The 27553-nt window shown below is 41.8% G+C and overlaps 1 protein-coding gene across 8 annotated transcripts in view; it reads right to left on the reverse strand.

The window, feature by feature from the left end:
• Positions 1 to 27553, reverse strand: part of Nsmce2 (NSE2 SUMO ligase component of SMC5/6 complex) — a 206020-nt gene that overhangs the window by 124254 nt on the left and 54213 nt on the right. For all 8 annotated transcript variants that reach the window (XR_012909640.1, XR_012909638.1, XR_012909639.1 and 5 more), the window contains exon 4: positions 7716 to 7869. Coding sequence is in view for 5 of the 8 variants with exons in the window: in XM_075960966.1 (XP_075817081.1) it covers positions 7716 to 7869 (154 nt within the window). In the remaining 3 variants the exon portion in view is untranslated. The remainder of the gene's footprint in view (positions 1 to 7715; positions 7870 to 27553) is intronic.

The raw sequence follows: 27553 nt of genomic DNA on the forward strand, positions 1-27553 counted from the left end.
CTTCCAGAACGACATGACACGGCACTAACAAAGACAGCAACAGCAGGTGAATCCTGACTGGGTGACAGGTGAGCACAGTAGTGACATGCTCAGATGAGTTTGCTGGCCAGCATGGAGTAAGAGCGTCTTTGAAGTCTCAGGAAAGAACACGCCTTTTGTTTTACTTTATTCTTGCAGCCCTCCACACTCTGCAGTGGCAGAGGATGGCGTGCAGAGCCTACACATCTGGCCCACGCACTCCAGTCCTAAACTACAGCCCCAGACTTTATTCATCTTTTCTAAGAAAACACCCTCCCAAGCAGCGTTTTTGTTGTTTCTAGCTTGTAGCAGTGTTTAGTGGTGGAAAACAATTAGTTCTTTATTGACATTCTACAGACTCATTTAGAAGGTGGAGTACAAGCGCACACACACTTCTTGGAATTGAGGATGGAGGTGGGATAGATCACGATGCCGCCCAGCAGTGCATGGTTGTGAAGGTGGTTTGCAGGGATCTTCTGCACATGCTAATTGGCTATTTCTGTGAATTCCTTTTGAAAGTCTTCAATCCTGGGTTCGGCACTAACGTTTTTCTTTCTATTATGTTATAACTTCTCATAGAGCCTGAATATCCTCTAGCCTTTGCAAAAAACATGATAGGTCAATATTCTGTACCAATTTATAGTTTGCTTACTCATTTCCTGAATAGTTTTTTTGTCTTTTAATGAGTTAAATGTTTCAAAATTTGATGAAATCTACTTGAGTTTTTGCTTGAGACAGGGTATAATTATCTAGCTCAATCTGCTTTCAGCCCCGCATCCATTCTCTTTTCTCAGCTTCCAGAGTTCTGGGATTGCAGGCATGTGCCGCTATACTCAGGTAAAGTCTCCTTTACATACAATCATACTAAACATTTTAACTTTTATTTATTATTTATTATTTTTTGAGGTAGCCTCAGGCTACATGTAGTGCATGCCAGCCTGGAACTCATGTAGCTCAAGCTGGTTTAAACTTCCTGCCTCGTCTTCCAAGTATGGGCATACAGGCATGAGCTACCAGGCCTGGAGCTAATATTAAACTTTGTATCCCACTTTTAAAAACTCTTAGTAGTATAAGCATTTAATTCCTAAGGTTCTTTTTAAAGGCAAAAATTCTGCATCATCAGTGCACATATTGAACTAACTTTCTACTGATAGTAGTTCAAATTATTATTTACGTATTAATTAGAATTAGTATTGAAAGGGACACCACTGCACTGACTCAATTTTGCTCCACTCTTTCTGAACATCTACCTAAGGAAGATTTTCAGATACATAATTTCTAAGAAAATTAATTTGGATGGTAATATAGAGGCAGTGTGTATTCTGACAACTGAGCATGTCACACTCCAACAGTTGATGAAGGAAGTCTTCAAGAAGTGAGTATATGAGACCCAAAGATAGAAACTAAGCGGCCAGAGGGCGCACAGCAGCTTTTTACTCCCAATATCATGTTTTTGTTGTATTACGTGAATGGATGCTTCTAAAACTTTAAGTTGAAATTAAATGTAGCAAGTCACTATTGTTCTGAATGTGCAAGGGTATACCAGTTGGCTTGATTTCAAATGTTGTCCACTAGCAATGCATTCTGTCAGGAGCTCTGTGCAGCTCATGGGTCAGCTGCAGCCATGTCTTTGCCCAGCCCTGCCCCCCATAACTGCTACCATATGTGTAAAGAATACTCAATCCCAGGTGTTTTTTTAAAGCCAAATAGCAATTATTAACTTGAAACATCTTGTTTCACTTTAGAGTTTCAGAACAATTAACTGATTCTTGCCCATTCGCTATACACAAACACAGTAATATTGAGCTGCCAGCTTCTATTTAAAAATCTTTCTGAAACACAAATATATGCATGTCTTAAAAAGAACCCCAAGGTACTAGAAATACTTAATAATATGTCTGATATTTGGATTATATATAGATTACAAAACCGAAACCTTTCTAATTTCTGTAACAACAACTTGACAGTGTAATTATTTCCTTACGTATAACATCTGTCAGCTCCAGAGCACGGAGGCTCTGGTCTTCCTAGAGTCCAGATGCCTCCTAGTATGAGTAACAGCACCCTCATAAAAGCCACAATGAGAGGAACACCCACAGTTCAGTTGTTCCAATTGCTGCTGACTCAGTTGTACCTTGACAAGGGAGCTTCCTTTACTAACTTTAAATATAGCCATCTCTCATTCTAAAACTTTCCTTTTCCTTGTGAATGTATGTGCCAGCTTCGTGGCCTGACTGAAACACTGGGTAAACACCTCCATGAGTCTCATTATACAGTGTGAGGTCTGCTAAAAACAGGACCCGCAGTGATTGTTCGTTCCTTTCCCCATGTGGATACTGTAAAGACTGAAATGAGGATGTGTGCGCCAGTTTACTGTGTGTTAGGCTTGAAATAAATTTCACAGAACTCGCAGTAAACGTGTGATGTAATGAATATCCCATTCCTCTGCCAAAACACAGCAGCTATTTACAAGGGAAATGTCAGTCTCGGTGCTGTGTATCAAATGCACTGTCAGGATCACGGGCTTGAGCAAAGAAGAAGAGTACGCACTGTCTGTTGGATCTCAACTCCCTGCTCTCTAAATCCACTGCTAGGGACAGTTTCCTGTTGGCTAGACAGACAGACTCCCCTCAAGGGCATCAGAGCACAGTTCCATGATTGGTGACCCCGATGAATTATTACTTGACAGTCTTACAAGTTCCTCTCTCAAAAAATGAGTGAAGTAGTTAAGAGAAAAGAGTCTTTTTCAAGAGTCGGGAGAACTTGAGATAAACAAAAACAAAAAAGATATATAAACCAAAACACGCTCACAGGCTTTCATGTCATCCAATGGTACCTGAACTTCAGCACTACGGGTCAAAAGCAAGGTGTGTTACTGTCCTCCAGTCATCTTGGTGAGTGGTGAGAAATAAATAGCAAGGTATAGATAGATAGATAGATAGATAGATAGATAGATAGATAGATAGATAGATAGATAGATAGATAGATAGATAGGCAGGCAGGCAGGCAGGCAGGCAGGCAGGCAGGCAGGCAGGCAGGCAGGCAGGCAGGCAGGCAGGCAGACAGACAGGCAGGCAGACAGTACTCATGCACAGACAGGCATTCAAACAATGGTGGTTGCCATGCATCAGTTTACAAGTGCTAAGAATTTCCTATACTGGGTACATCACAGAGCCTGACCATGACTTTCATCACAGTAAAGGAAGAGGACAAACCTCAGATGAATACAAAATACACAGCTGTCTTAACTGGCTGACAAAAAGAACAGATGTAAAAGTTAATTTGTCAGGTTGGGATGTAGCCTTTTCTGGCTATTAAGAGTATATTCTTTCTATGATGCTATAAACTAGGCTATTATATTTCAATAATAAATGAAAACAAGTTTGAGTGTTTACAAGGAACCAGTACCTCACAATCTGGGTGACAATCCTGAGAAATAAACTGGGGCAGACATAATTTTCTCTAATAGAAAGGTATTAAGATTAAGTATGAAATTTCCCCAAAAGGCTCATGTGTTGAACACTAATGTTCCTATCTTTTTTGTGAGGTTCTGGAAACCTTAGGAGGCGGGACGTAGCTTAAAGAAGTAGGTCACCAGGGACAGGTCTGGGGGTATATCTTGTCCCTGGCCCTTCCTGATCAGCCAAGAAGTGGGCAAACTTCTCCACATGCGACTGCTGTCATGATGTGCAAGCACATGAACACGGACTGAAATCTTGGAAACTGTGAACCATAATTTTCCTCCCTGAGGTTGTTTCTGCCAGGTGCTTTTACCACAACATGGAGGGAAACAACCACAACAGGGCATCAGGTATCCAAGGGATAAAAATGATGTGTTCAAAGGAGCTGGATCTGATACGTAGTTTATCTACAAGACATAATCACTCCAACATTACTATATGCAAATAAAACATGTTATCTTTGGAGTAATTCTATCCTTAGACAAGTACAGCTAATCCATTAGGTTTACATTCTAGGGATGGGAAACGCTAGCACTTGCACTGGCTCCTCTTCCCTGCAGGAACCGATCAGCATCTTCTTTCCTAAGCCCAAGCCCAACCTCAGAACGTTCCTGAATATATTGTTCCACAGAGCCCCTACTGATGACAGGCAATATGAGCAGGCTAGAAAAAATGTTCTGACTTTCCTCACATTAATTCTTGTTTCTGACATTGTCTTTGCTTTTGATTTATTATGGTAATGGTCCTCACATTGTTTCATGTCTGTATATAATGTCTTTGTCCTCAAGTACTAAATGCTCAACTTGTATTCATTTGAGACTATCAACTACATGAATTAATGCAGAACAAGCAATCTACATTAGAGTGTTCTGAATACCCTAAGAAAAATGTGTGGTATTTGGGGGGTGAGCAGAGAATCAAGAGTTAAAAAACCAAGAAACTCTCCTTATTTCTGAATGTTGTTTAGATCAGGAATCAGTAAACTTCTTCTGTAAAGCCCCAAGATAGCACGTATTATAAGCCCTGTGGACCAGTGGTTTGTGATGCAACATGGAGTCTGAAATGACATTGTGAAAGCTGCATAAACAAGAGAGCATGTCTGGGCTCCAATCAACCTACTTATAAACACTGAAAGCAGATTTCATGTTATTTTCACATCACTAAGTGTACCCCTGCTTTGAGTCCCCCAACAACTGAAAATTTCCTCTAATAATTACAGTTATAAAAAACTATTCCTAGTTTGTATCAGACAGCCCAGATCTGGTATTTTAAAAATGGGAATTTCTGGTGGTCTGAAAACGCAACTACTATTCAAATGTGTGAGACCCTACTTTCTTTCCACCAGAACAAGGTACACAGAGCAATGAAAAAGCAAGGGAGAGGGCTCAGCTACTTTGTGGGCCAGAAGTTGAGCTTTGTAAATGCCTTCTTGTCTCAGTAAATTTTCTTATGTTTGGGGAGTAGTTACACTTCATATCAAATGTTTGATATGTTTATATTTAACATATAATGGGCATAGTTCTTAAAATAGATAATTATGTTTTAATCCTCAGTTCTGATTTCCAACAGGATAACTACTGAGACACACACGCGCAAATTGAAGCCCTGGGACCCCAGCAGTGTATACTCAGTATGTCAAAGAGATATGGGATCATAAACTGAGAACTAGCTGCTTAGCTCTGGCAAGGGGAACCGTGACTGCAGCGGAGTGTGCCTAGTCCTGCCCACCACTCAACCACCTCCGTCCTCCACCTTAATGTAACCCTGTTCAAGAACTACATGACATTTCTTTCATTAAATTATGATTTGATAAAGTAAATCCCCTGCAAATTATACCTCACATAATGAATATGGAGAACATATCATGGATGTTTTCATGAAAGAACAACCTTTTACATACATATTTAAGTTGTTTTTATCTTTTAAGATAGTCTTGCCAAACAGTTCTGGCTGGCCTGGAACTCATGACGTAGACCAGGCTGGCCCCAAACTTCGGTGATCCGCTCACCTCTTCCCATGAACGCTGGGATTACAGGCCTGCCCCACTATGCCTGGATCTCACTTCAGCTTTTACTTCATCAAAATAGGCAACTACAAGCAAGGGTCTGTCTCTCACTTCTATTTTCCAATCTTTAAAAACAAAAGATTATTATTTCAACTCCTTAACTGCAGAACATATCTCAGAGCAGATTCACTAGCCCATTTAATAAGTCACAGTGTACCTCGGATCTGGACTTAAATTCACTATGAGAGCTTGGTCCTAATCAAGAGTCTCACAGGAGAGTGGGGGGAAAAAAGCCATCAGACATCCTGAAAATTTAACTCACAGTGCACCATATATATACACACACACACACACTAGCACTTTATTTTATTTTATTTGGTTTTTTCGAGACAGGGTTTCTCTGTGGCTTTGGAGCCTGTCCTGGAACTAGCTCTTGTAGACCAGGCTGGCCTCAAACTCACAGAGATCCGCCTGCCTCTGCTTCCCGAGTGCTGGAATTAAAGGCATGTGCCACCACTGCCCGGCTCTATTAGCACTTTAAAAGAATACCAATATTCTGTTTGCTACTCAAGATCTAGACCTTTAAAAGTAACATTTTAGGGGAAATTAAAGGGAAAGTTCTGTTAATCCCAGTGTTGCAATGTATGAGGAACTCTTACAGAAGGAAGCATTTCGTTCAATATAAATATACTTTGTCATTAGATTTAACTATCCAAATGATGTGAACGGCTGGACCTGGGGAAGCATACCTCTCTTCATTCTCTCTCCTCTCTCTCGCTCCATAATAATTACAACTTCAATACTTACTTTGTTGCATTATGTGCTCTTAATTAGAAATTTCCCAAGACCATATTATTCTAAAAGTCATTATAATTTCTTTTACAGAACAATAACTTTGTGAGTTAACAAAGAGGAAATTTTTTTTTATATTTACCCCTTAGTTTTTATTATGAAATACTGTTAAAGTAAGGGATTCTGACCCGATGTTATATCTGTCATAATCTGTAGAACCAAGTACCCTAAACTTAAAAGTATGTGTCTGAGAAATGTGAAAACTGAAAGGCCCATCCTGTCTCCTCTAGAGGTTACTCTCTATTCGGGGAACAGTACAAAATTACTGTAGAAAGATTTTGGTAGTGACAATATTCAATGAAGAACCAAACAGAGGGAAAATGCTTACTGTTTAAATCTACAGAACAGCAACAGTCTCATCATGATTGCAAAACTTTCTAAATTGTGAAACTTAAGTTATTTGTAAAATAGACAAAACTAAAGCAGCTTCCTCAGTCATTTTTGAGATCTCAGCACCAATTTAAAGAAAACACTCCTATTTAGAAGAAGGCCTACTTTAAAACCCAAATCGCTACACTGAATACATCTATGGCCACAGGATGAATCTATGTCACATGTGCCATCCCTGCTCTGTCAGTAAACAAATGAACCTGAAAGACGAGTAATGCTAAAGAGGGAAAATTTATCTGCTCTTTTATACCGTTCTTTAAGGAATAAATGAATCTCGATTCTAAAACAAACCAAAACAAAAAGATCCTACACAACTAAAGAGATTCACAGACCAAAAAAAAAAGACATAATTCACTTGACATTGTTTTGAGAACCACATGGAAACCAGGAGAGAATGGAGCACTGGTTCTCCACTGTGCATCAGACATGTTATTTCTGGTACACTCTAAGACTGTGTGTGTGTGTGTGTGTGTGTGTGTGTGTGTGTGTGTGTGTGTGTGTAATGAATTATTTGCTGAAGCTCATTTTCAAGTCAAAATTATGCCAATTAAAAACTGTAAACATAACAGCCGTCTAAAGTAGAAGCCAATTTAAAATCACATGGAAGGAATTAACAGTACCCAGGGCACAGCGTCAGAGGGACTTGGACTGTGTTTGAGAAGAACACTGAAGGACCTTTTCCAACACTGCTCTGGAGCAGCAAACAGGAACAAACATACTCTAGAGCTTGGCACAGCAGTTCATATTTTGAAAGAATTACCACCATCATCTAAATAAAATGGGGGTTTTTCCGAATCTCCCTCCCAAGCAGTGAGACACTTTGTGGAAACTGTAGGCTTTCAGAAATGGACAGGTGACTGGAACTAAAATTAGACAAACACAAAACTGCAACAAGACAAGGCACTCAGGAGGAGGAAGCAAGCAGAGGAGAGAACTGCTCACGGGTCAGGTCCCTCACGTCAAAAGCCAAAGCAAAGCGGCCGACTTACATTGCTTCTTCAGCTCCCTCAGCTGCTGCTTATACTGCACAAACTTTTCATTGTCTTTAAAGTCAGCATCAGAATTCTTATCCTGCAAAGCCAAAAATTTCTTCTCCACTAGTAACTTTAAATCTGGCACTTTTTCTGGACGTTCTTCTTTTACCTAAGGAAGACAAGAAATTCATCTAAGTTAGAGACCAGAGTTGTCAACAAGGGTTACTGAATACTGTTAACCTCATTTAGTTCAAAAGACAGTAGGGGAGAAAAAGATTCTCGCCAGAGGTAACAAGAATACTCAGAAAAGGTGCTGGGACTCACCCTGTACCTGCTGGTTCTGCCTTCCCTGACGCCCCCACACCGCCTATCTCTGTGTCCATCAGCTTGCTGAAAACTGCAGATGAGGCCAGGCAACAGCCCAGACCTGAGCATCGTTGCCCTTCCTTCACTAATGTCTGCTCGGCCTGTCCCTTTGTCAACAGCAGTTACTCCACTGTTAGTCTCAGTGTCCTCTTCTAGCTCTTGACCAGCTGGTGACAGCGATGCCCCACAATAACAACAGAAACTAAGGCTTCACTCTTGGCCTCCATAGTTCCCCCGCCTAACAAGGAGTGAGTGTCCCCTTGTTCTGTTCAAAGCCAAACTCTCAATGTATGTTCTTCTCCCTAAATATTATAAACATTTCAGCCATGCAGAAATATCAAACGTATCGGATTGTGAACATTACATTCTTACTCAAGGCCCCAATCACACTTGGCTGTGTGTGCACTACCACATCTGCACAATCTGTCTTGTCCCTGAGTTTGTCCTAGCCAACTTAGATCTTCATCTCCTCTAGAACAATGTTCAGGAGCAGCAGCAGCAGCAGCAGTAGCAGCAGCAGCAGCAGCAGCAGCAGCAGCAGCAGCAGCAGCAGCAGCACTCTACTAGAGCCCCTGGTCCATCTTTCTGAGTGTGGCCATACCTTTGTGGTTTTCCCTTTGTTTGTATGGAATGGCAGACAGTGCCTTGGTTCTAAACAAGCTACCCCACATCGGCAATAGAGTCGGAGACCAGTGAGGTTGGGTCCACTCTTCCAGGATTCAGTTCAGGAAACAATCTCCTTCTCTATGAAGTAAGTGAAATTTTGCTTGATATCTTAAATGTTTTCACTGCTCACACCACCACTACCACTCATCTCTCAGCCATTTCTGAATGCAAAAGCCTTTTAAGGCCAAGCATTCCCATCTAAATAGCAAGTTTTCTAGTGTGGAGAAAATAATAAGCAACTTCGTCTTTACTACCTAGGCCCATGGGGACAATTATAGGACAAAAGACAGGGAGGATGGCTGGTGGTGCAACTACCTGGATCTTGAAGAGTAATCGTGTAAACTTTCTGTTGGTAAACTCAAGGAGCTGCTGCCAGGAGCAAGCTAGCTCTTCATCTTCTCAGAACCCACCAGAGATGACCTAACCTTCCATATTACAGATGAGGAAATGAAAATCAGACATAACAGGTCTTATGTACAGCACTGGGGCTCCCATCATTAGCTCTGGTTTTGCTTTGGTGCGAGGGTGGAACCTGCTGAATGCTAAGCACATGCTCTACCACTCGTTACAGCCCAGCCTCTGCCAGAAAATCTTAAATGCCAGTGGGACTTGGCTCTTGGCCTATCAGTGATGTCCACAGAATATGATTTTGGAAAAGGAGAAAGATCTTGACATCCAGTTACATCCCGTTTCCTTCTTCAGGTTTTCATTTATTATTTTAAATTATGTGTATGTACATGTGTCTCTGTGTGGGTATGGACATGTGAGTGCAGGTGCCTACACAGAGGCTAGCAGCTTCGGATAGCCCTCCCTACCCTACCCCCTAGGACTGCTGGAGCCACGTGACATAGGTGCTGGGAATCAAACTCAGGAAGTCTGGACAAGCAGCCACCTCTCAGCCCTTCCTTTCTACTTCCTCACTCTCAGCTCTAGTTACCACACCTCCGCTCCTCCTGCTCTGCTCGCCGCTGTGCTGACAACCACTAAAAACTCCCCTTGTTGTCTTTTACTCCTACTAAAACAGAAACTCTTTGAAAGATGTCTGGCTTATCACTATATTGCAAGTATCTGGCAGACAGATAGGAGTTAGTACTTTAAATTATTTCAAATTCATATGAATAGGACCAAATGGACTTAATCTAATAAAAGCCAAAATTATCAACTTATTATTATTACTGGAATATATAATTTCTGGATTGGAAGACAGCTTATAGACCATCTAACCCTGACCTTTTTAATCAGTTTTACTATCCTAGGTCTCTGGGCCATCCAGTCTGTGGGTCCTAGCACTCCAGGCAGTGAATGTCAGGGTGGGCTCATTCTCGTGGCATGGGACTGAGGCTGGACCAATCATTGGTTGGCCACCCCCACAATCTCTGGACCCACCTAGGCCCTCTACATAAGTGACAGTTGAGTAACTTGGTCTACTTGTGGGACTTCTAACAGTGGGAGCAGGGGCTGGCCCTAATGCTTTGGCTGGCTTTTGGGAATCTATTCCTTGCCCAGTCTTAATACAATGGGAAGAGCTTAGTCCTACCTCAAATTGATATGCCATGCTTTGTTAACTGTGGGAGACCTGTCCCTTTATGAGCAAAAACAGAGGAATGGATTGGAGGGAGGCAAGGGTAGGGAATGGGAGGAGAGGAAGGAGGGGAAACTGCTATTGGGATATAAAATAAATAAATTAATTAATTTTAAAAAGCTAAAAATTTAAAAAGTTTAAAAAGTTAATTTTAAAAGTTTAAGTTTAAAAACTTAAGTTTAAATTTTAGAAGTTAATATAAAAGAAGTTAAAGGACTTATCTTCTACCCTCTAATTAAAGAAAATTCTTGATTTTATTTCAAATTAGTGTGATGTATTTCTAAGTTCTCAAACCGACCAATGCACATGAAGCAAAAGATTGCCCACTGTGACCATCTTTGGTCACAGAGAAGAAAATTATTTTCTTTACTTAATTGCTATGGCTTTTGTTTTTGTTTCTTTTCCCCCCAACACAGGATTTTTCTGTGTAGCCCTGGCTGACCTGGAACTCACTCTGTAGACCAAGCTTTCCTCAAACTCAGAGATGCACCTGCCTCTGCCTCCCAAGTGATCCCAAGTGCTGGGATTAAAGTGCTCCACCACTCCCTGCTTAATTGCTAGGATTCTGATGAGCTAGGCAGAAGTGAAAATTTAAGCAGAATGCCAAAAATGTCCAGTCATACTTATGCAGCAGAGTGAAAGAAGTGTCTTTTACTGTGTCACTCGGCCATGCTTGAGTCACCACCAACTGCTGCAGCAACAACCATAATGTGCTTCAATGACAAGTTTCATAAAATTTTCTAAATAGCTCCTGAAAAGCTAAAGAACCAATAAAACTCAATTAGAAAAGACATGGCAAATTTAATAGTTTAATAATACATATTAAAGAAAATAGGAGCTGTGAGCCAAGAGTGACCAGCTAGCTTCCTTTACTATACATGACAAAATAAGATGAGACAAATTCCAGACTACGGCATCAAGAGTTCAGGGTTATCTCAGATCCAAACTGCTCTTTCTATAGAGAAGGATTCAGGCTCTTTCTAGGTTTACAAAAGAAAATGGACTCACATTCACCTAAGACAATGGTAGCATGGCAGAAAAGTGATCAGAAAGGCAGATGAGGCTTCTTAAGGAGTCTGACCAATCTGAAATCGGGTCACAAGCTGGGATGATGAGCAAATATCTGATCTGAGTAGATGATAAGGAAAACTTGTTCAGCCTTGACATGAGTGTTTGCGCCTAGTCTTACTGCATTCTGTTATGCCATGGTTGGTTGATATTCCTGGGAGGCCTGCTCTTATCTGAAGGGAAATGGAGGAGCAGTGGATCTGGGGGAGAGGGGAAATGGGGATTTCTGGGAAGAGAGAAGAAAGGGGAAACTGCATTTGGGATGTACTCTATGATAGAAGAATAAATCAAAAGAAAAAAGTGTTCTTTATTAGCAAAGTCCTTAAAGCACTCAGCAAATGCAATCCCTGCAATTCCCATAACTGAGTTATAATAGCCACTGCAGCACTACACAGAGGACAGGGTGGAGAGTGATGATGGAGCCAGGAATCAGCATTTGAAGTCAACAAAATATGAAATATGAAACATGAATAGAAAGCAAAACTTTCAAAGCTGAGAATATTCATTTTATTGGTATTTATGAAATGTGTCAAATATTCAATACACACACATTTTTATCCATTCACCCATCTATTCTAAAATATTACATATAATATATAAATTACAATAAAATATATAACAAAAGGCAGTAGAACAATCTATTCATTTATGTTTCCTTTCTTTTTCTTTTTTCATTTGGGATACCAAGTGAACCCAGCATCTCACACATGCTAGACAAACACACAATACAGCTACATCCTAAACTTTTTTCTCCTTTTTATTTTAAAGCAGATCCTCACTAAACCTGAAGCCCAGGCAGACCTTAAACTTGGAGTCCTCTTGCTTCAGCTTCCCCAGTAGCAGAGGTTACGTGCCTACATTATACCATCTTGCCCCCTTTCTGAAACAAGGTCTTGATAAACAATTATGGCTGCCTTGGCAAAGATTACTTCCTTTTCTTATCTCCCACTGGCCTTCTTGCCCATCCCCATCATTGGTTGAGCACCTGTGGGCCTGCTGGGAAATGACTCTTGCCAGCAGGTGAGACAGTCAGTAGCTGCTCTGAAGTGAGTAAGAGTCTGACAGGGACCTTCAGTGTCAGCTGTAGTGATTTCTAACTTGGGCTTTCTTGTTTCCCTTTGGGGGAAAAAACTTGTCTTAAAAAAAACTGTTCCTTTCTTCTGTGACATTCCTCACTCCTGATTCTTTCCTAGTTTCTCTTTTTTCCTTTTTCACACCATCCAGAACTAAGAGAATTTGGATATTTTAGTGGCAAGGAAGAGCAAAGTAGCAGGAACCAAGTCATGGGAAGAAGAGGCAGGTGTGTCATCTTACAGAGAATAAAATGAGGTGGGTGAGATGAGCGTGGACGCCAGGACAGCCCCGGTTCCACTCCAGGCTGTGCTGACGGACGATCCTCGGGAAACCTTCGGATTCTTGTCATCTCTTTACTAGAAACCAGGAGCGTGTGTGTGTGTGTGTGTATGTATGTATATAGTATATATAGTAATGTCAAAACAACAAAACCCTTCTGGTGTTTAAACTTTGGCATATGGTAGATGATCAGAAGTTGGATTCCTTTCCTTCCAACATCAGCACAGACACGTTAACATGTTCGAAGATGGAGAGGATGCAATGGGGAAACATAAACAAAAAACACTAAAAGCAAGAAGCAATAGATGTCACTTGGAAAAGAAAATCAAAAACTATGAAGATGTGATCTAGGAGCTCAGCGATCTTCTTTGGTTTGAGACAGGGTTTTTTATGTAGCTCCAGCGGTTCTAGAACTTGCTCTGTGGATCCAGGTTGGTCTCGAACTCTGAGATCCTCCTGCCTCTGCCTCCTGAGTACAGGGATTAAAGGTGTGAGCCACCACGGTCCCACTTAACACAGCAGTTTTTAACAAGTACTGGAGTGTTCAGAGCTGGGTTAGCAATGAGTCTCAGGTAACAGCCAGAATAGTGTAGAGTCAGAGAGAACTGCTATCCCAATCCATATGGCTGCTACATAGAATCCTGCAGGCTCTGGAATTTAAATTGGAAATCCAGATTTATAAGGAGCACTTTCTGTTTTTTAGAACAACATAGGGGGTCAAATGATAGATCAGCTTGAAGACCACAAGCTTGATTCCCCCATATTTATGAAAGTAGTTTTAAAATTGGGCATGGTGGTGTGGTCCTGTAATCCCAACACGAAGGAGTGGAAGCAGGAAGATCAAGGAGTCCAAGGGCATCCTGGGCCACATAGTTTAAGGCCAATGTAGGCTACCTAAGATCCTAACTAACAAATAACTAAATAAGTACTTCTGTACCTACAGTTTATGAGCTTGGGTTAAACCCAGGCCTGTCTCATGCTAGGTAAGAGCTCTACCACAGAGCTTCATTTCCAGCTCCTGAAATTTCCTTTTATGTGGGGTGGTGGGCAGCAGAAGGTGTGTGGAAGAGAGGACAATAATGGAATCCACTTAGACATACTAATCTAAGGTGTTAAAAATAAAAATTTGGGCTCTAGACTTAGAGACGAGATTCCACTACTCACTGAAGGACCTTAGAAAAGCCACTGTATGCATCCAACTCAGATTTCCTCTCATAAGGGTAGGAATGACAATATTCATTTCACAAATTTGCTGAGAATAAATGAAACAAAGCCCTCTGCCACCTGGCAGAGTGTTCTATAAAGAGGGGTTGTTATTATCGCCGTGATTACTATTGTGCTTAGCATTATAGAGACAGATCTGCAGAGTGGATGGATCCACAGGTCTGCACTCAGTTAAGGCTGGAGACACCCACATGGAGGCCTCCATGAACAGATTGTAATGGAAACCATGGAAATGAATGAGATCACCAAGGAGATTGAATAAATGGAAACACAAGAAGGACCAAGATAGAACTTTGGAGAATATCACATTTAACAGACAGCTAGAAGAGTTAAAAAAGAAATCCTGTAAGAGTTAACAAGTCAATCAAAGAAAGTGCCCTAAAATTTGGAAAGGAATTTTAAGAAGTGTCAAATGTCTCAGAGAGGCTGAGCTAAATAAAGATTAAGAAGAGCCCATGCAGCTCAGTTTGAGTCATCTGGGACTCTGGCAAGAGAAGAGCAGGGCACAAAAGCTCATGCCAAACACCCAGACCTTGTTCAATAAATCATTTCAAAAAGATGAAGCAGTAATGCAAAAACCACACAAATCTCCAAACACCCCTCAATGAACTGCTCGGCTTTGGCTTAAAAATCAATTGTGAATATTTAGCTGTATTTAAAAAATTATTTATTGATATGTATGTGGGCATGTGCATGCTACACTGCACATGGCAAGAGGTCAGAGGTCATTGTTTCTTTCCTTCCACCATGTGGGTCTGGGGGATTGGCCTCAGGTTGTCAGGCTTGGTAGCAAAGACCCTTACCTGCTGAGATCTCTCTCTAACCCCTTAGTGACATTTTAACTAAAACCCAATCTGGCTTCTCGTGACTGCAGCCATTTCCTCCAGGGACAGGTAATCAATGAGCTGACTTAATTATTCTGGTGGCTACGCCGTCCTCTAAACAGAAGCCAGTATTTGTTTGTTTGTGTAGGGGGGTACTGGTAGAAACAAAAGGTGGAACTCAATTGTAACCATACTGAAACTGAGTACTACTTTCACTATGTTCAAATAGAAATAGTAATAAAGTTATAATATGATAATATACCTCATTTCTTCTGTATAATACTGCATGCATGTGTAGTTACTCAAAAGTGTGTCATTTTATTGCCACAGGGCAAAGTCAAGATCTCCTCCTCCTGCAATTACCATTATTGCCTTACAGGCATCATTTCGCTGGGAGGGGAGATCACAGGAGTGTGAGATATTAATGGTCTGAGTCATTCACACACTTCATGAACATGTGAGAATCTAGTATAAAATTAGTCATTCTTGTAACTGAACTGAGAATCTCAGATGGATTGATTGACTGACTTTCAAATGACCAGTTAGATGTCTGGCTTCCAAATACAAAATACCTAATGCTTTCCAGTCTGCCTTTAGAAGTTTACCACGGCACACATTAGTGGGACAAAATTTGCTTTTACTATGCCTTGTAAGAACATTCAGTATTATAATTTCTTGTTAGCTGGATCTAAAGCTATGGGACCTGGTTTATGCTAGAAATATACAGAGAATTGGCTCAACTGTTCTGACAATACTCATTCAACAAATATTTACTGAGTCCCAGTTGAGTGTCAGGCATTATGCTAAGCACTAAAGCATTTATGGAGGCTGGCCCACACTTGTGACACGTCACCAATCCAACTGGTCATACACAGGGTACATTAATATTAGGCTAACACTGTCTCCACCTATACATAGCAAAAGGGCTTAGTGAAAATTTTATTAAAAAGTATATGTCAAAGACATAAATGCATAGTATGCTTTCAATGTGGATACCCTCATTGTATGTACATATGAAAACATGCTATACTTTCTCTATTTTATTATACTCTTTCATGCTTAAAAATATTCATATATTTTTAATGATGACCAGCATGGAACTGTTCCCTTCATCTTATGCCAGCTTCTTTTGCTATCATACAGTGTACACTAACCTCTACTGGAGCAAATATTTGTAGTTTGGTATGTTTCCGAGCATCGTTATTTAGCAAGAATCTGACTTCTAACTAAACACTTGAGAGAAAATACTTCCTTGTGGTTCATTATGACACATGGAATGGACTTTACAGTTTGCCAAGGTGTTGTAACACCACCACTGAGCAGTCCCAATCAGACACAGAACACCTTTCTTCCTTCAAGCTGCTTAGATAAGAATTGAGAAAGAATAAGGTCAAACCTTTATGTATGCTATTGACCTGGTTCTAATGGCCAGTCCTGTTAGAATAAAACCAAAAGACAGCAGCCCTAAGGCGGCCTGCCATCTTCGCTATCTGTCACTAAGCACTTCTGCTGCTGAAAACCACCCAGCACGCTGCTCATGGCACTCTGTCCACCCTGAGGTTAGGACCAACAGGATCAACTGGTGCACTCAGAAGACAGCTTGAGGCTTCTCGTTTCCCTGAGAGAACAAAGAGAGATGCTGCTCTGACCTATAAGGGTTTGCTTGTTTGTTATGGAGGAATATTCTTTTGACAACATTTAAAGAAATATGCACGATTCATTTATTCATATATTTATCTACCTAGTAATTTACTGATTTACTGAATATCTATTACATGTGACCCTGTTCTAGCCATCAGAAGATATATGGATTATCAAATTAGTTGGTCCCTGTTACTAACTTGGGGTTTAGGATCTGGTGGGGGAAAGTATTCTTTAACTAGTTAAAGAGATTATGACACACTATGGTAAGCACTTCTTGGAAGAAAGCTCATCAGATGTTAGGGAAGCATCTAGTGAAATAACTACTGAGAGCACCATTTCAGACAACCTTAAGTGCTCAGCCTAAAACAGTCCATAGCAAAGGCAGGGTGGGATGGGGATTGTGGATGTTGCTAACAAACAGCCCATCTTTAACTCCTAGTGGCTCAGAGCCCCAAGTTCAAAAACAGATACAAGGAGTAGACAGCTACTTACACAAGGTCAAAGTGGGGCAGCGACAGAAAGGATCACCTCATTCAGGTCTCCCTTTCACACCATCAATACTGTGAAAGCATGAAGGACTCCGGGCAACTATCCAAACCACTCCTGGTCACATGCGAGTTCTCACATGAAAAGACACTCTGACCTGGAACTGTCTTTGCCATTCACCATGCTTCTATCATCCACAGATTGAGCCAATCAATGCCTTATTAGCTGCCATGGTATCTCACTGGAGAGCCTACAGTGAAGCAGTACATTGATGAGGTTGATGCTAACCAAGAGGATTTAAGGTTCTTACCATGCAGCTTATGATCCAGAAAGAGATGCTAAAGTCATCATCTGAAGACTCAGTTCTAGCACCTCATGAGGTTAGCTAAGATGGCACTCCGCTGATACTGAAAACTAGAGACTGTCAGACATTGTTTCTCCTAGAGCCAGAGTGGACAGATTAGGGGCAATGAAACTGGGTCTCTTCCCTTAGTCACATCTGAGGAGCGGCTTACACCCCCACGCCACCCCATCTTATAGCAGCTCTGGTTCTACCGGTTAGACAGTTTCGGAACCCAAGCGAAGAATGATTATCCAAGGAGTCAGCAACGCCTCTACTGATATGGAAGTTCAAACAGAAGCCTAGTAGTTCTTAGGGCCTCTTGTCACAATCAGAAAAAAAAAAAAAGGTTAAACAATGAATGGTGACTGTCAAGGGTCATCAGGATTGCTACTAGAGAGTAAGGAAAGACAAGGCTGACTATGGAATCTCTCTCTCTCTGTTCTGCCATAACTAGTGGTAAAAGAAAATGGATAGCAGAAATCACTACATACAGGTAGAGTGACCAAGATCTTAGGCCTTCATGCTTGGAAACCTAAGTATCATCAGCTGAGAAATGGCCAAGGGCCAAAAGAACATGGAATGAGCAGTAGAGAGAAGTACTAACTGTGGGTCAGGACCATGGGCAAAGCTAAGGTACGGTGTGGGTGGTAGGGAGCAGAGAGTTTCTATTTTCCTAATAGGCTAGCCTCAAACTTGTAACGGTTTTGCCTCAGCATCTGGAACACTGGGAATATAGGCATATGCCATCACACGCAGCTCTATTCATATTCCCCCTTTTTGATATGCACATATTTATGTTTTTTAATTAATCTCTTTACGTTTCCTCACCCTCCCTTTTTCTTAAGCTTATAAAACAAGTTGGCAGTTCAGTAGTTACTGAGCACTAGTAGGGAATATGAAGAAAGAGCTCAGCCCAGGCATCCGATTAGAGACTGGAAACAGTAGCTGACATTTTATTTTCCTCTCTCCCCTTATTGGGGAGAGAACAGAAGACGTGAAAGAAGGCTGCATGCATGTGTTAAGAGGCAGCATGCTGTTGCTGTTGCTGTTGCTGCTGCTGCTGCATGTGTTAAGAGGCAGCATGCTGTTGCTGCTGCTGCTGCATGTGTTAAGAGGCAGCATGCTGTTGCTGCTGCTGCTGCATGTGTTAAGAGGCAGCATGCTGTTGCTGCTGCTGCTGCTGCAGCATGTGTTAAGAGGCAGCATGCTGTTGGTGCTGCTGTTACTGCTGCATGTGTTAAGAGGCAGCATGCTGTTGCTGCTGCTGCTTTTGCAAATTGAAGCCTCAAAGGAAAGTGTAGACGTCCAGAGGGTGAGTGGCTGAACTTACCTGTCTAATTCTGGAACACATTTAGGTTTGGGAAAGTTCTTACCTTGGTAGTGATACTTCACTTGAGAACAACCATTAATTCCTTATAGCAAGAATACAGATGGCACCTTGGCCTTTGCCTGTGACACTCCAATTCTTGAGAGAGACACAAGAACAGTACTCACAGAAGGTGCTAGCATAGTCTATGGAATGAACTAGATTCCCTTGAGCTTTAGCCTTCAAATCCCTTAGGTCTCACACAAGCTAAACACTCTTGGGCAAATAAATCTCTCAGAAGATCAATTTCCTCACATAGAACCCTGCTTAATTCAAAAGCTGTCCCATCAAATGACAGTGTACAAACAAAAGGCAGAGGTTTCCAACTCCAGTAGTCTGGCCACTATGCTTGTGAAGTCACTTAAATTGTGAGACTTTCAGTATACTGCCACAATTTCAGGTGCTTAGCAGACACGCAGTTAGCAGCAACTATCTGCACAGTACAAAATGGGTTCATTAGTGCACAAAGTTCTTTTGGAAAACAGTGGCTGAGAGAATACTTCTTGGACACTCAAATGGTACCTGCTCTATTATTATTATTATTATTACTGTACTCTTAGGATCCCATTGCTATCAATATTATAACAGGTAGTTTAAGATGGAGTAGAGAAGGTAGGTAGACAAGGAAAAGCAGTTACAATTAAAAAGGATAAAGATCTCTAACAGCAAGTGCAGATTCCTTAAACTAACCATTTTTTTTTTAAATCTGCACTGTATTGAGACACGTAGGTGCTTCACACACAGTGACTGTCACATTTAGGGACAAAACACAAAATAAAGACTAAGTGACTAACTGCAAGTACTCAAAGAGCTCAGAGTCAGTGGAGTCCTTATTGTGGTAGGTATGCTAAATCACGAAGATTAGCATTTAACTTCTACTGTGGATTTTATTAATTAAGTCCTGAGAGCCTAGCAGGGGGCACACCTGCTCAAAATACTGAGGATACAACAGAGAGACCAAGTCCCTGCTCTAGTGGAGTTTGCACTAGCTGAGTGGAAGAATAATACGCTAAAAAGTGGGAACAGGCAAGCTCTTCTGTGATGGAGGGTGAGGGTAGTGAGCCTGGGGTTCGAGTGGCTAGAGACACAGAGAGAAAATGAGGCCAGTGAGGGGCACAGAAGGGGAACAGTAGATTGCTACAGGTGTCTAAGCAAAAGGTGGCGACAGTGTGGATTAGGGTGACAACAGTAAAAGGTGGTCAACTTCCAATTAAGTATTTGAAAAGACAGAAATAATTATTTCTTGAGGAAAAGCAAAAATTACTTTGTTGATAGTCAAGATATGGGCTCTGAAACTAGACCACTTTGGTATTTTGTTTGATTAAATTGATATGAAAATGCGAGAAACAGGTAATTTGGAAGAAAAATACTTAAATTTGGTTTTGAAAAATTATATGCTCAATGAAGTGGAAATGAAAAGGAAGTTATACATCTAAAAGGGGGTTTTGAAGAAAACACTAGGTTCCAGCTACAAATGATGAAACTGTTCAGAAAGCATACAGGGGAATCCCTTTGGTCCAGAGAGATCAGATGACATCAAGGAGGTCAGCCAAAAAAAAAGACCAAACTCAACAGGAAGAGTGAAAAGTTATCTGAAAGAGAAAGACCACTCCAAACAGGGACCTGCTGGGGCAAGCGGAGTGAGTGCCATCCCAAGCACTAGCCTAAAAAGACAGGAAAGGGGACCACAGAGGTAAGCAGCACAAACCACACAAACTGAACTAAGGAATAATCAAGAAGAAAAACTGTGCAAAAGGCAGGTGATTTTCAAATATCCAAAGCTCTCTTGGGCCCTTGAGAAAACAAGCTTGCCCTGGGAGCTGGAAAACCGTGAAAGCAGGAGTAGAGGTAGGTGACCTAGCTTAAGAATCAGTAAAATTTGGAGGAGGTAAGTGAGATATGAGGATCCAAAAGGGGTAAAGCAACCAGATTTCTGATGTGAGAAACAGCTACTGAGTAGAAGGCACTACTGTAAGTTATTCAACCCCTCCCCCTGCAAAAAAAAAGTTAAGGGGAAATTTTTAAGTTAGGATATTGACATTAAGAAATGTGTAACACAATAAAATAGAAAATGTGAACTATATCACTGACTTTGTGTATATGGTTCTCATACAAGAAATCGGGAGTGGAGACTGGGATGTGGGACTCAGCAGCACAGTGTGAAATAGAAAAGAAGAATAAGGAGGAATACCAAGAACTGAAAGGTCTAGAAAGATCCACTAGAGCCCCTCATGTGAGTTGGAAGGACTGGCCAGAAGCTAACAACAAAATCAGATATGTTCTAAAACGTAAAGGAATGGAATTTGGGAAAGTAACAGTAATCAATACAGAGAGGTGACAAAAAGATCCAGGTAACCGTCAGCCTTGCCCTTCTGTCTGCAGTACTTTAGGTAAGGATGGATACATGCTGTAGCGGATAAGGCCTTTTACAGAGGACCCCACAAAACACTGCCATTTTACTGTCACACGCCTCGTTTATCTGAGACAAAGAAGCCCAACTAAAGTGGAAATTACAACGTGACAAGGAATTCTGCCGTTTGTGACTTCTGCGGGTGTGCACTGATATTCTCTCCTCCACCTGTGGAAGGTGGTGCAGTAATGCAGACAGAGCACTGGAGCATGATCAGATCTACGCCCTTATAAAGAGTACTCAGGAGCAGAGCCTGAACGAAGTGCTGGTGTCTGGAACTTAGTCCTCTAAGCCTCCAAAACTGCACACGTGGCACAAAATATGGCAGGAACGTTGAAGATGAGCAGCTGGGAACAGAGAACCAGCCCTTTCCCTGTTCCTCTCCTTTCTCCCAGCCTCTAGGGCAGTGGTCTCAACCTTCTAATGCTGTGCTCCTAGAATACAGTTCCTTGTGTCGTAGAGACTCCCATCCATAAAATTATCTTTGTTCCTACTTCATAACTGCAATTTTGCTACCATTATGAATCGTTATGTAAATATCTGTGTTTTTCGATGGTTTTAGGTGACCCTATGAAAGGGTCGTTCCACCCACAGTTGAGAATCACTGCTCCAAATGTAGCCTAAACTGCAGAAATTTCTGAGAGCCTATTCAAGGGGCTTTACTGCCGGGCGGTGGTGGCGCACGCCTTTAATCCCAGCACTCGGGAGGCAGAGGCAGGCGGATCTCTGTGAGTTCGAGACCAGCCTGGTCTACAAGAGCTAGTTCCAGGACAGTCTCCAAAACCACAGAGAAACCCTGTCTCGAAAAACAAAAAAAAAAAAAAACAAAAAAAAAAAAAATCAAGGGGCTTTACTTAAGATACTTCAGCATTTACAGAGAACTGTACTTTTGCCACTGTTTTCCACTGTCATCTGAACTTCTGATATAGATATTGTGGCAATCTTAAGAGGCAGCTTTAAACCCACAAAATAGTCATAGACATGTTATATAGAAGTTAGACTCATCCGTGATTTCAAATTCTTCTAAGTCTTAAAATGATAAGTCAGGTACTGTTTATCAAATGAAATATTCTAACTTCATGACTAAGAAGACCTTTGGACGACCACACTTGCAGCCTAGTTTCGGCAGATACTGCCTAGGCAGCACTCAGGGCACACGCATTTCTGTCAAAGACTAAAGTCCCTGCTCTCCTTTCTTATTCTCAGCTCCCTAGTGATGTCAACGTGTACTAGATAACTTCCTCCAGTACTTCCATTTCTACTGTAGAAAACACCACACTTCCTCAAATAAAAATAGAGAAGACATTCCTGTTGTGGTCTGAATGTGAAATGCTCTCCACAGGCTCACGTATGTGAACACTTGGTTCCCAGCTAGTGGGGCTGTTAGGGAGGTGGAGCCTCAGGAAAGTGAGTCACTAAGGGCAGGCCTTGAGGCTTACTAGGCTGAGCTCACTTCTGTCTGCTCTGCCTCCTGCCTCATATCCTTGATGCCATGCCTTCCTTACCATGGCACATAATATCCCTTCTTAAGTTATAAATCAAAATAAAGCCTTCCTCCCTTAAGTTGCTTCCTGTCAGGCTGTCTTAGGGTTTCTATTGCTGTGAAAAGACACTATGACCACGGCAACTCTTATAAAGAAACATTTAATTGGGGTGGCTCATGTCCATTATCATCATGAAGGGGAGCATGGCAGTGTGCAGGCAGACATGGTGCTAGAGCTAAGAGTCTGACATCTTGCAGGCAACAGGAAGTCGACTGCCTGGCACACTGACTGAAGCTTAAGAAAAAGACCTCAAAACCTGCTCCCTCATTGACACCCTTCCTCCAATAAGACCACACTGATGTGGGAAGTCCTTCTGTATATGTGCTGCTTTTATTGGTTAATGAATAAAGAAGCTGCTTAGGCCTAGGCAGGACAGAATGGAGCTAGACAGGAAAACTAAACTGAATGCTAGAAGAAAGTACACAGAGTCAGAGAGACATGTAGCCACTGCAGGAGACAGACGCTGGACGGGACCTTACCGGTAAGCCACAACCAAGTGGCAATACATAGATTAATAGAAATGGGTTAATTTAAGATATAAGAGTTAGCCAGGAATATGCCTAAGCTATTGTGCAAACAGTATTGCAATTAATATAGTTTCTGAGTTATCATTTTGGGTCTGGGTAGCCAAGAATGAACAAGCAGCCTCCACCCACACCACACCTCCTAATGGTGCCACTCCCTTTGGGGGCCATTTCCTTTCAAACCACCACACAGGCATATAGTCACAATTAAGAAAAAAATAAAAAATACATAATTCCTGAAAGGGAAATAAAATAAGTCCACAGCTGTTTTCATATCTAGTCTTTTCCTATTCCTTTAGAATAATTTCTTTTAGAGCACTATTGTTTTCTGATGAACTTCCTAACTCTTTCCATTATAGACTCAATACACAGAGACCATAACATGGTCCTTTCCCATCAAGTATATTACATCAAATTTAATGTTCTGAGCAATCAAAGTCTTAACTATGGAGGACCTCAAACTTATACAAATTTAAATAAGCTTTTCTTGTTTCCATAACTCAGCAGTGGCTGGTGATACTGAGGTTGACCTGGTGATGAAGAATAATCTTGTAGTAGACTCCAATAATAAAGCACAGAGAGCATGATGAAAGAAGTTTCATGTTCTTTAGGCACATATCTAAATCCCAGTACTTGGTGGACTGAGGCAGGAGGCTATGCAGTGAGTTCAAGGCTAGTCAGGGCTATGAGGTGAGTTCAAGGCCAGTCTGGTCTATATAGTGAGTTTGAGGTCAGTCTGGGATACATAACAAAACACCAATTCAAAAAAACTAAACAAACAAATAAGCATGTCTTGCTCCAGTCTTTGTGTCAGAGTGTGCACGAAGGGGCATGAGGTGAATGATGCAATAGTGTGTGCATGGAGGGCTGCAGGATGGGAGATGTTGGAGTGCTCATGGATGGGTGTGGGGTGAAAAATAGCTGAGTGTACATAGAAAGTACAGAGGCCATGGGGTAAAACATGTCAGAGTGTACCCGTGGAGGCACGGAATAATAGATGTTCAAGTGTGCACGCAGAGGGCCATGGAATAATAGATGTTCAAGTGTGCCCATGGAGGCACGGAATAATAGATGTTCAAGTGTGCCCATGGAGGCACGGAATAATAGATGTTCAAGTGTGCCCACGGAGGCACGGAATAATAGATGTTCAAGTGTGCCCATGGAGGCAAGGAATAATAGATGTTCAAGTGTGCCCATGGAGGCACGGAATAATAGATGTTCAAGTATGCACGTGGAGGGCCACAGAATAATAGATGTTCAAGTGTACCCGTGGAGGCACGGAATAATAGATGTTCAAGTGTGCCCATGGAGGCACGGAATAATAGATGTTCAAGTGTGCCCGTGGAGGCACGGAATAATAGATGTTCAAGTGTGCCCATGGAGGCACGGAATAATAGATGTTCAAGTGTGTCCATGGAGGCACGGAATAATAGATGTTCAAGTATGCACGTGGAGGGCCACAGAATAATAGATGTTCGAGTGTGCACAAATGTGGAGGGCTATGGAGTAAGAGATGTCTGAGTGTGCACGTGGAGGGCCGTGGAGTAAGAGATGTCTGAGTGTGCACGTGGGGGGCCACGGAGTAAGAGATGTCTGAGTGTGCACGTGGGGGGCCACGGAGTAAGAGATGTCTGAGTGTGCACGTGGACAGCCACGGAGTAAGAGATGTCTGAGTGTGCACGTGGGGGGCCACGGAGTAAGAGATGTCTGAGTGTGCACATGGACAGCCACAGAGTAAGAGATGTCTGAGTGTGCATGTGAACAGCCACAGAGTAAGAGATGTCTGAGTGCGCACGTGGACAGCCACGGAGTAAGAGATGTCTGAGTGTGCACGTGGACAGCCACGGAGTAAGAGATGTCTGAGTGTGCACGTGGAGGGCCGTGGAGTAAGAGATGTCTGAGTGTGCACGTGGACAGCCACGAAGTAAGAGATGTCTGAGTGTGCACATGGACAGCCACAGAGTAAGAGATGTCTGAGTGTGCACGTGGACAGCCACGGAGTAAGAGATGTCTGAGTGTGCACGTGGACAGCCACGGAGTAAGAGATGTCTGAATGTGTGCTGGGCATGGGGTGAGCCATGTAAGAGTGTGTGTTCATGGAGGTGCATGAGGTCAGACAGCAGGACTAAGGACACATACTTTGTGCTCTGTCTGTGAGGAAGCAGAAACATGAGAGAAGAAAGGTCCAGTGCTGAACCTCAAGAGAGCCTGTTCTTTCCAAGGATCATCACAGGAAGCCCACCTGGGGAGTACTCATGGGATCATCTTCCCCCTCTCTTGGATCTTAGCCACAGCCCCACAAGTTAGAAGGTCTTAACAAACAGACTGACACCATCTCTATCATGACCTAAAAGAAAAGGAAATGTTTTCTCCTTCCTAGTGTCACTAATTGATGAACCTACTGAGCAGACTAGAATAACTGAAAAGACAAGGAAATTATCTATTGGGTGATTTAACATTTTTTTCTTGAAACCATAAATTATCTCTAAGTGACACACAGTTTCTAATCATTAAGTCTGATTTCAATTTGGTCTGTATGCTGCGCCTCATACTTACAGTCCAGGGGGAGGACAATGAAAGAGTAAAGGGCTGGACCTTTTCCTCCTCAGCTTTCATACCTCACACGAGGCAACAGCTCAACGGCCGACGGCCAAATGACTAGTGCCCCAGCAGTTCTCTTCCGCTCCTTGCCATTGGTATGCTCCGTACACCCCAGCACAGACACTCTCGGATGCTGCCTTCTTTGTAACGAACCTAGTTTTTCTTGCCAAAATTGCTTCCCAAAAGGAGATCTATCAAACAGCCTTTGCCAGCTCTCTCCAGTCCTTGATACAGTAACAGCTATACTATGGAAAAATTCAAACAATAAAGCAAAGCCCAAGGTTTTGATGCTTCACTGCCTATGAAGTACCTTTTAGAATAATGCATGCAGTTTGATTCTCATTAGTTAGAGAAATTAAAGAATACCTCTGATTACTGATAAGACCCAATTACTGATAAGCTGAAACTACAGAATGTCAACCAAAACAGAAAATACAGTATAAGAGACTGAGCATCCGGGGCTGGAGAGATGGCTCAGAGGTTAAGAGCATTGCCTGCTCTTCTAAAGGTCCTGAGTTCAATTCCCAGCAACCACATGGTGGCTCACAACCATCTGTAATGGGGTCTGGTGCCCTCTTCTGGCCTGAAGGGATACACATAGACAGAATATTGTATACATAATAAAGAAATAAATATAAAAAAAGAGACTGAGCATCCCTATGCCAAAAATTCATTATCCAACATTCCCAAATCTGAATCTTTTGAGCAACAATATGATTCCATAGTAGGAAACTCCACAACCAACATTATACAGTAGATCACAATCAAAATGCATGCACAACGGAAATTTTATTAAAACCATGTATGGTATCATCAACTTGTGTATAAAGTCTATATGAAACACAAATGAATTTTGTGTCCAGACCTGGGTCCCATTCCTGAAACGCCTCACTATGTATGCAAGCATGTCTGTCTGTCTTTCTTTCTTTCTCTTTCCTTTTTTCTAAGATTTATTATTTAGTATGTATACAGTGTTCTACCTGCATGTATCCCTGAAAGCCAGAAGAGAGCACCAGATCTCGGTACAGGTGGTTGTGAATTGTGAATGTGGTTGCTGGGAACTGAACTCTGGGCGTCTGTAAGAAGCAGTCAGTACTCTTTAAGCTCTGAGTCATCTCTCCAGCCCATAGGCAAATATTTCAAATCCAAAACATTCTGAAGTCTCAAACAGTTCTCCTCCCAAATGTCTCAGATACGAGTGTTCAGCCTGCATATCCTAATGCTATAAGACCACCTTGTTAAACCACTACATTCCCAGACTAGTGCTGGCACACATCTTTGATCCCAGCACTCAGGAGGCAGAAGCAAGCAGATCTTTGTAAGTTCATGGCTAGCCTGGTCTACATAGCAAGTTTAGGCCAGTCAAAGATACACAGTTAAATAGTATTACAAATTGTTTACCCTATCATGATCAACTTCAACCTCATCATCATCCTCAGCATCACCACCAGGCCCTCTAGCTATAACCCATCTGCCCCCGTTAATACTTTACACCAGAAGTGTTCAAGGCCATGGCCAGTGCAAAATGCCACCTGATGCTATAAAAGCTCCCAAACCAGCCTTTTATTTCTGCTTTTAAAATTTCATTTCACAAAATCTGTAGGTTCAGAGATTCAAAAAGGAGTTCTATAATCTCAATGTCTACTAGGCACAAAACATTGAAGCCCATGACCTTCATTTAATTCCTGAGGTCACCTTATGAGGTATCATCATCCTCTTTACAGATAAGGAAGAACAAAGGTTTGTGAGGATGCATAGCTAACTGAATGCCACGAGGTCAGGTAGTGGAGAAGCAGCAATAAGGCTTGCTCTCCAGACTTCAATTCAGAGTTCTTTCCTCCTGTCAGGCAAT

Source organism: Microtus pennsylvanicus, chromosome 2, assembly GCF_037038515.1.
Source record: "Microtus pennsylvanicus isolate mMicPen1 chromosome 2, mMicPen1.hap1, whole genome shotgun sequence".
Lineage (NCBI taxonomy): Eukaryota > Metazoa > Chordata > Mammalia > Rodentia > Cricetidae > Microtus > Microtus pennsylvanicus.